The sequence below is a fragment of the Besnoitia besnoiti genome, chromosome VII (assembly GCF_002563875.1).
Source record: "Besnoitia besnoiti strain Bb-Ger1 chromosome VII, whole genome shotgun sequence".
NCBI lineage: Eukaryota > Apicomplexa > Conoidasida > Eucoccidiorida > Sarcocystidae > Besnoitia > Besnoitia besnoiti.
Window position 1 is genome coordinate 1,862,450 of NC_042362.1, and position 9,979 is coordinate 1,872,428.

The window sequence follows — 9,979 nt, forward strand, 5'->3', positions numbered from 1 at the left end:
ACGAATCCCCGCCGTAAACTCCGCACTCCGCAGGAACTACATAGAAGGTAAAGCTGGATTACGTTCAAACTTCGCACTGGATACGTTTCAATGTTAACTTACTAAATACCATGGGAGCGAAGATAATCTAATATGTAACTCCGTTCATGGAAATCAAAAGAGCTTTCACTGATTGTATTTAGGAAACGTGATTAGTTCACCTAGCCAATACGATCCGGTTGTTTGGGAAAAACATCCCTATTTAAGGGATTGATATGTGCTACAATAACACAGTCGGTACGAAGTCGAAACAAGGTAGTTGATGGTGAACCAGTGGCTGAACAAACCTTTTTATTGATTATACTGACTTTAGTCCCGATAAACTACAGTTCTGATTAAACTGAGGAGTCAAGTAGGTACAAACCGTACAAGGATTAATTATGTCCATCTGTGCATCTAAGTTGAGGTGCACAGATGGCAAGTTTTACTTTCGTAACTTGCACAGTGCGCCGAAGAAAAAGTTTCTCCGTTGTTCTGATGTTGAAGATATGAGAAGGGAGTTATGCGTCCTCACGCAACAAGCGTGTGGAAAACGCAGTCACAAGTGAGGGGGGTTTGATCAGGGAATTAATGACACAACACCAGATATATGCGAATTGAGTGCTCTGTTCAGAAGAGGGAATTTCACTAAGTGAGTTTTGGAACCGCTCACCGATGCTGCAAAAGAACCGGAGAAGAACTTTGTTTCTGTGTAGACCTACCAGGGCTTGCCTCCTCATCGCACACTTCGAGCAGTGTCGGCGGCGCATGATTGCATCAGATCTCGTCAAGGGCCTGTGAAGGCACTTGTACTAATCATCGACACGGATACCTACGCAGACGCTCTCTTATGCCGCCGTCCACGTCGTTCCGCAGACCCAAGTTATACTAAATTCCCAGTTCATGGTAACTAATAGGTTTCAAAGGCCTCACAAGAACTCCTCAGTACTTTGTGGCTACACCGGTGTGGCGCTAGCAGCTGTTGTGTGTTCATCGCTACGTGATGGCAATAGTGATCATCCATCCGACACAGTAAAATTTTCCGTCTGTGCGGATGGGGCATGAACGTCTCTATAATCGCGTTGCTGTGCGCTTTTCATTACATGAGATACTGAATATGTTTGGCGCGAAACCCAACTCTGGCCGCTGGTGGGACCTCTTCTCGGGTACGCGGTCCTGGTCCAGTCTGCACAGAAAAACCTGCGGACAAAGCAACGTTGCGCGAGTCGTTGCTTTTGCCCTGGCAAGCCTTGCATTCTGGTCTGCTTTGTTTTGGCAGTGCGCACATGGGAGTGACGCAGGGCTACCCAGCATTGGAGTCGCTGAGACACCGGACAAAAAAGACGCAGTCCATGTTTCGGGGGATCAGACAATAGGCCCCGGAGAGCTCGAGGATGCTGCCCAGTCCTTCTCAGCAGCACAAAAAAGGGTTTTGCAGTGGGAAGAGGCGCAACCTGTCACAGCAGAAGAAGAGAAGGCTCTTTCACTTCTTTGGGGCCGGCCCGTGGAGGCTGCCCCTGCCGCGGTATCACGCGACCCCGGATCCTCGTCAAGGTTGGAATCTCCTCCATCTCTGCCTCTCACACAGCGCAGGTTGCCTCCCCCCGTCAATGGAAACGATGTTGCCGCACCAGATGAAAATGACAATGGGAGAAGCACCGCATCTACTCAGCCGAAGTATCGTGTCGTAGGAGGAACCTCTGTCGGCGATTATGAGATCGCTCAAGACTTCAAGCCAAACGTGGCAGATGAGCCAGTTTTGGAAGTCGGGAACTCTGGACAAGAAACAAAGCCTACCGCGACGACGACTACCACTGCGCCACCTGTTCAATTCAAGCAGTGTACAGATGCTGCGACGAGAGGGTACTCGATGCCGTTTTCCTGTTGCACAGTCAGAAATGGTGATTTTTTCGATCCGCGTATCTGGCACTGCGGCCGAATTCCGACCAGCCTGGACGCGGTCTTCATTCGGCACTTTGTTCGGCTACCTGCTAGCAAGATGAACAAACTTCACTTACGGGCTCTATGGATAATCAAAAGCATGGAACCGGAGCTGAAGTCAACTAGCGGCGTTCTTCGCACCGGCGAATTCCCTCTGGGCAGGTGTGTCTCGAATGACAGTGAACTTAGCATACCATCCACTACAGAACTGCGTAGCATGAGAGAAACATTCCGAGCCATGGTCCAGTCGAATTCCTCACATGCTTCCCTCTCCGACATCTGCGGTAGCATGCGGCAGAAGCCCTTCGAGGATGAATCCGATTTTGCTGCAAGAGCACCTGTCCTCGTCGTAATAACGGAGCCAGGGGCCAATATCTCGCGGGCATCCGCTGAGGCTATTGCTCGCACAGGCCTCATCGGCACTGGCAATGAGCTCCTTAGTGTAGACGACGAAACGCCGGAATCTAGCGCGGGCAGCAGCATTTTCAAGAACCAGGAAACCCCACTGTTCCGGAACGCCCCAGCCGCAGACAAGGATGCAACGCCCTCGGCAGCCCGAAGTTCCCCCTCATCTGCAAACAGAGGAGACACACCCTCGCAAACAGCGCGTCAGACAATACCTGATACGGCACCTTCGACGCCTGATTCCTCGAACTCTTCACCGTCACCGCTCGTTCCTTTCGGATTCGGGCGGGCGCCGCAGCCACCCACCGAAATGGCGCTTTCGAGGTTGCCAGCCCACGCCATGCAACCAGCGTTCGCGGGCAGGCCCCGGGTCTTAGGACTAATTCGCAGCGAATCAAGCCAGTCGCGTCGCTCCCTGGCTCCCCTTAACCTCAAGGGCCCTTCAACCCTGCGAGTAGAACATGGTGCCGCATTGCTTTTTCTGTCGGGGTAAGCACGGCAGAACTACCAGCAGGGCTTTTTTCGGGAGGGACGTCATGTCTTGTTAGAAGTGTGACTTATACCGACGGACTGCTCGAATGAGTGTTGAGTGGCTCAACAATCAAGCGTGCAACGCAACACAGTAGCCTGACACTGCTCGGCCTATCCCCTTCTCATGTGACCGTTGTGTGCGTGTGTGTGTGTACGGGTGTGCGGCTTCCCAGTGCATCTCTAGTCACCAATGCGCACATCCGCAACGATGGGACGTTTTTTATCGGCCAGGCCATCTCGGAAGAATGCGTTGAAGAGGCGTTACGAGATGGAGATAACGAGAAACAGGCCTTGTGTAGAATCCCTTCTTTAGTCGCTAGCGGCTCTCTCCTGGCGCGAGAACCGATGCACATGCACTGGCTCCAGTTGTCTCAAGGATTTGGCATGCAGCCGCCGGAAGGGGACGTTGTATGGTACGGGAAGGTGGGATACCCCCCAGAGCTCCCTGGAAGCCTCTCGAGCACGCTGACGTTCTTCGGTCACACTGAGGTGGACACTATCCTCCCTGGGTTTAGCTTCTCGTTCCGGTAAGAGAAGAAGAACAGCTGACTACGGCGACCGCAGGGAAACTGACATTACATAACCGGGTGACTCGAGGATACTGCTAAGCAAAGCGAGGTCTGAGCCTTCGTACTGTGCATTCCTTAAAGACTTGGTATGTATCTGCGTTTCAGGAGGCTCGGATTCCCCCCTTCACCTGCACCTCCTAGGCGACCAAACAAGACTACTCTGCTTGTCAAGAAACCGGCGGCATCCATCGATATGATGATTTACGTTGACGTTTTTGATGACGACGGTTTCATCGACTGTTGTGAGAGTAAGCCAGAAGCCCATTCAATTACGTCGCTGGCGAAAACTGCACTTTGTGCCATTCTGTCTCTTCCTGTCGGCTGCTTTGCAGAGTACTATGACCGCACACCAGCAGTTTTCCAGGTTGGCGGGGTGAACGTAAAGTTTGGACCGTTCTCGGCCTTGCGAAAAGATATCGGTGATGAATCGAAGATTTCAGAGCAAGTCGTTATTCGCGCAAATCGAATAACAAGCGAAGAAGTGTTTGCAGGTCTTCCTGCCGCTATCTCGAAAGAAGACGCAATCATGGTAAGCTACCGTATATATTCGACAACTGTTTTCCTGAAAAACCTCAGATCCGCCATTGACAGCAATGGGTTCCGCTACGCTTTCTCTCCGGACAGAAAGGTGCAAACGCTTCCACAAAAATCCTTACTATGTTCCAAGTTCTGGTATATTTTCACGTGGAGACGGTGTCTGGTTACCACGCTCATGTCTAGCTACAGTCCTCTGAGGCTTCATCCAAGTTCAGTACACGAAATTAGGCCTCACACCGAGTCCACTTCTTCATTCTACAACCCCCCCCTCCAAAAAAAAAGCTTACGGTGACTGCTGGCATCGTCTCGAGGCGTTTGCTTACCTGCCTGTTAGGTGTTCGTGCATCCCATGCCGATTCGTCTCAAGTCTTTTGCCTCATGTTTGGCATAGCCTGAGATTTGCAAATCCTGGCGTGCGCTTGTGCTGCTGTGTGGATGTGATACAGACAAACTCAGAGGAAGTTGTGAAGCGCGCGGGGACCGCAAGAGACATAGTCTATTTCCAGTGCCTCGATGAATGCCGAATCAGCCACCAAATCTTCAAGAAAAAAGGGCAATATAAGTACGTACAGGTGACGCGTGAGCTTCCAACCAGTCGCAACACGTCCTGAAGAAACAGCGACGAAGGATTATCGCCAGTAGCACCGAAATCTCATCCTTTGTTTCAACTGTCCGCCCAGCATCTCGGCCGGTTTTTTGCATGCATGCAATAACGCTCACTCACCTCCCAAATGTCTCCATTTGTCTCCTTCTTACCGTTCAATGGCCAAATCAACCGGTGTCACGTATTTCTGTCACTGTGCCCGCTTCATTCATCACTTGTCGTGGTGAAAACGCGTGCAGCCAACCCAGATCCTTCGAATCGCCTGCAACTGTCAGGCGCATGCGCATGCATGGTGACATCTACTCGGAAGCGTTCTCGAAGCATCAAAAGCGCAGACCCTGGGGAATGATGCGAAATTGGAACTCCCTCAACTTATAACAAAGGTCCAAAGCTGTACATGGTGGCTGAGGAGAAACCTTGCGATTGATGAAGGGGAAACTCTCAGCTTCACTGCCGGGCAGATCGGCATCATGTCGGCAGGCTGGGTCACAGCCGTTCTGGGTGTTGCTTTACGCGCAAGTATCGTCCGTCTCCTCAAATTCGTAAAAGAACGAAACCGCATCAGCGGGTCGGTGTGACTGGCTGGCACACAACACGAACGTCAACCTCCCTTTTTGCTGCCTTTTGTGTCTCACCCGCGCCGGGGTCCGCGGAATCGACTCCGGAGGCATGCGGGTGGTCGCGCGCAGCCTTCGAATTCTTTTCCTCTCTGCCATACTGTGCACTGTCCAGGCGGAAACGCCGCAGAGATTCGCTCCTCGATGCCCTCGACTCTGTGTGCCCTTGAAAACCGGCTATGCGCCGCCGCCCAGCCCTCTGCCGCGCCTCGGCAGGCCGCTAATCGCGGGGGCATCCACACCTTTACCTCTCTTCCGAATCGCTTCCCCCTCAGCTACTTGCCACGTGGGGGCGCAAAGAAGCACAGCTAGGACTTTGGCGACGTGCTGTCCTGCTGAGTACTCCCGTTTAACGTTTCTTCCGCCTTCTTTCGCACGCCTCAGGGGGCAAAGTCCGCGCGCGCAGCGAATGCTGCGCGACCTGCCGGCCTTTACAAGCCCATTAGTCTTTCGGACTGCTTGCGACCTCCGAGCGCGTGTTTGTGGCAGCTACCCGGCCGTCCCCGTCGCTGACTGTGCGGGCATCCAGACCCCGACTGGCGACCGCCAAGGCGCTGTGTGTGCTGGGCGCTGCGCGTACCTCTTTTCTTCACCCCGCTCTCTGAAAGCGGCTGGTGGCGCCTCGTCTGTTGCGGCGCGCTTCAGGCCTGTATGTGACGGTGTCGCCGGCCGGCGCGCAGCCATGGGAGCAGGCGCGTTTCGTCTGCCGCTCGCCTCGGCGTCCACGAGGCGTCTGGCTACGCACGGTGTGAAACCCGGTGCCGCAGAGCAGCGGGAGCTGCGCGGCGCCCTCGCCTCATGCCGACCCGGTGCGCGCGCCTCTGACGCGCCTATCGGCTCTCAGGGTGTCTCTCCTGGTGCGTGTGGCGGGCCGCCGCCTTCAGCTCTCTCTCGAGTCTCGACGCGAGAGGCGTGTTGTTCAATAATACCGCTCCATGCTAGCAGTTCTCATTCACGGGGTGAGAGCCCCAGAAGTACCTGGCGCGTGTCGGGAACCCCCCCACATGCAGTCTGTCTTCTGTCGGACGCGCAGTCTGCCGCAGGAGCTCCACTTCGCCTCTTTGCCCTCTGGGCCTCACACGCGCCCCTCTGTACTGCCGAGGCCGCTAAAGCGTCAGCCCGCTCGGCCGCGCCATGCAACGAGGCCTCTACGCTAGAAGCCGCCCCCGGTGAATCGGTTTCCGCCTCTGGCGTCGCGTCGCCCTGCGCGTCTTGTTCGTTGCCGTCCCCCTCTCCGCGCACTCCCTCTTTTTCTGGTTGCTCCTCGTGCCCGTCGGCCTGCAGCCTGCGCAGTCCGCCCGCGGGCGGCGAGTCTGGGGCGAGCGCAGCGGGGGCCGTGGGGACGGACGGAGCCCCAGAAGGCCCGAGGCCCCTCGTGACAGAGCGCATGAAGGGCCGCATGGAGAAGCAAGGCTACAGAATCGTCGGCTCGCACTCCGCAGTCAAGCTCTGCCGGTACGCAGACGTCGCGTGCATCCACGGCCGGAGCTGCGCGTAGGGTTTAGAGTTTGGGGGTGTAGGATTTCCGTCGAGGTGCAGTCGCCTAGGGCTGTGCGAACGGGCTCCTCGGGAGGCGTGGAGGTCACCGGAGTCTCGCGTGGCACGCTACGGGCTGAGGTCGCTCATCCGCGGTGTCTTCCGTGCGGCCACGGGTCGCTTTTTTTCCTCGTTTTGTTTGCGTCGTTTCGAGCTCGCGCGCAGCGGCCTCGCGATCTGCGGAGGGCGATACAGCCTGCTGATTCAGAATGCGTACCGTCTAGGGCTGCTGAGACGTGCCGCGGAAATTGTGTGGGCGCGCGGCTGCTCAGGTGGACGAAGAAGCAACTGCAAGGCGTGGGCGGCTGCTACAAACACACGTTTTACGGAATCGACAGTCATCGATGCATGGAAGCAACGACCAGCATCGCGTGCAGCAACCGATGCATCTTCTGTTGGCGACACCACACACATCCCGCCAGCAAAACATTCAGGTGAGAGGCTTTTCGTATGCTGTTCTTGGGCACTTCTCGAGGTAGTGGAGGAGAGAGGGGGAGGATGGTGGCGGGAGGGATGCACCCAGAACTATCGTTGTGTGTATGCAAAGGACCTTGTTAGGGTTTTTCTAACAAGGAAAAGTAGGCGAATAGAGCATAAGCACATGTGACGGCGGCGGGCGGGCGAGCGACAACGCAGCGTGGACGCACGCCACAACACGAAACGGCCCCGCAGCCATCAGGAGGCTTGGGAGCCCAGGTGGCTGCAGTTTCCTGCTGTGGGGAGCCAAGGCCTCGACAAACTTCTGCACGTTAGTCGCCCTGGAGGTGAAAGAAGTGGGAACAACACGACGATGCCTGTCATGCCCACTGGTTTGAAGCTCTGAGCCGAACGCGACAGTGTCTGTTTCCCCTGTTGTCCCGTTGCCTCGTGTGTGCTGGTAGTTGGCAGGTGGACTCCCCGGATTTCATTTTGAAGCGAGCACTGGAAGCGCACTGGTCGCTGATCAAGCCTCTTCGAGGCGTTCACTGGGTGACACCGGAAGCGTTTGCGGAGGCCATGCAGCCACGGCACTGTGCGCTCTCCCTCATCGGCGAGGCCCTACTGTATCCGCGTATCAACGAGTTCGTGGGTAAGCAAAGTTCGCCGGGAGTCGCGGTGAGGTCGAGGCGTGCGTGTTATCATACTTTTTGATCAAGGAAAAAGTTTTTTTGAAATAATAGCTCTAAAACATCTCTCAAATGCGGAAACTTGACCTTTATCTGTATGTTTTGAGTGTAATTTGTCTGGCAAGTTGATTTTCAAACAAGATGGTTGTATTTTGTTATGTGTATTCACACGATGCGCTTTACTTACTTTAAACAATTTCAGACAACGGTCGCCTTGTTTTTCACGCAGGAGTGAGGAGACCGGCGGGCGCCTGCGTCGGCTGAGTTCGGGACTGGAGGGGGCGGCGGTTCGCCAACGGGTCGTTGTTCCCGCACGCGGGGGCTGACCCCGCTACAGTTGAATGCAAATGAGACTCGTGGGTCTCTGTCGCGCGACACGTTGCCTGCAGAACTGCTTCACGAAAAAAAGATCAGTTCTTTTCTCGTCATGAATGGCCAGCACCCCGACCGCCTTCGAGAGCTTGCCACGGTGACGCAACTCTACGTGAGCGTGGATGCACCGAACAAGGTACGCCTGGAGACCGATACCTTGACATGAGGGTCCGCCAGGGACGCGATGTTTTTCGTCGATCAGCGTCAGGACGTCAGGACGGATCTCGACGGGTGCTGGGGGTACTCGGCCGCCCCACGGGGGAGGCGATGGGGTGCGAAAGGCGTGGTGCCTGCGGAGCAAGCGACGTCCGCTGTGCGCCTGTGACTCCCACACTAGTAGACATCTCTCTGTGTGCGCTTTGCCGCTGCAGTGGGGACTCTAGTTCACGAGAATCGCATCCATCATGCTCAGACTTCACGTCATTCCTAAACGGCGGGGCTAGCGGGCCTCCGGCGGCGAGATGCCTTGGTGGTGTCGTACGCCCCAAGTGCATCGTGGGAGGGCGGCGCGCCGGAGACTGAGCAGCTTTTGGAGGGAGCTGAAATCATGCGGTGAACCAGTGAGAGACCGAACGACAGCTTTCAACGCGTCAGGCTTGGTTTCTTGGTTTCTGCTACAGAAGGCATTGAAGTCCATCGATCGGCCGCTTTTCAAGGACTACTGGGAACGCCTGGTTGCGTCGTTGGAGATCCTTCGTGAGAAGCGGGAGCGGACGGTCCTGCGAATGACTTTGATCAAAGCCGTTAACGACGAAGATCTCGAGGTAATTGCGACGGCCTGCGGAGAGCCGGAGGCAGGACTGCAACGGGCGTGAGTGTCCGCGTGGCGCTTTGCCCATGCGAGACTGCGTGTTAAAGAGCCATTCATTTTGTTTTCGCTGGCGCCCACACCGTGATGGGGCGTCGCGCAGCACGAAGCTCGCCCCTCGCGTCTCAGTGCTGCTCAAGTGCGGCGATGCACGCTAGGGATGCAGTGTGTCTGGCGTTTCTCAGGGCTACGCGCGCTTGATCGACTTGGCTCGGCCGGATTTCATCGAAATCAAAGGCGTCACGTTTGCAGGTCACAGCCCTCACTTCAATCTCACGCTTGGACACACGCCCCACATGCAGGAGACCCTGGCATTTTCGCAGAGGCTGCTAAAGGTCCTGAACGAGAACGAAGCTGCAGGTCTCGGACCGACGGAGAGCCCCTGCCGGCGCGGAAAAGGCGGGGGCCAGCGCTATAGGTTAGCGAGCATCCACGAGCATACGAACGCCGTCTTGCTGGCAGACGCAGATCGTTTCTTGCTGCCCGTGGACCCTGCCGAAGGCGCGACCGCCTGTGGAGAGCGCCTGGACAGCGCCCCGGGGGCGCTTGATCCCAAGGGCGGAGGAAGCGAGTCCGCCCGTCGGCGTCGCGATACTTCTCCAGCGGGGAAAGCCGAGGACGGCACACCTCCAGAGTTCAGCAAGCCCAGAGAGCTGCCGCGCCGCATGCGCTGGCACACGCATATCGACTTTGAACGGTTCTTCGAGTTGAGTCACGACGCGCGACAGGCAGAGAATTACCGAACAGCCACGCCAGACTGGGCTGTGCCCGAAGCGCCGCTTCGAGGTTTCGACCCTCGCTTCGACGTGGACAAGTACCTGAAACAAATCGCGGGCCGCCCGCACACTCTCTCAGCCGCTGGTCTCGGAAGTAACGGCCACCGCCTCCTTCCAGGGCCCGACGACGTGCCAGTCGCGTCAGAGACCCGAAATTAA

At 56.2% G+C, this 9,979-nt stretch overlaps 1 protein-coding gene across 1 annotated transcript; it reads left to right on the top strand.

Moving 5' to 3' along the window:
- Nucleotides 1-1,135: 1,135 nt before the first annotated feature.
- BESB_078670 (uncharacterized protein) lies at nucleotides 1,136-9,979 on the top strand (the record flags this gene model as incomplete). The annotated part of the gene is made up of 11 exons (XM_029366229.1): nucleotides 1,136-2,853; nucleotides 3,069-3,422; nucleotides 3,570-3,712; nucleotides 3,797-3,993; nucleotides 4,448-4,563; nucleotides 5,712-6,677; nucleotides 7,031-7,192; nucleotides 7,640-7,827; nucleotides 8,254-8,372; nucleotides 8,857-9,000; nucleotides 9,230-9,979. 11 exons carry the CDS (start codon nucleotides 1,136-1,138, stop codon nucleotides 9,977-9,979), a joined length of 4,857 nt encoding a protein of 1,618 aa, XP_029217660.1.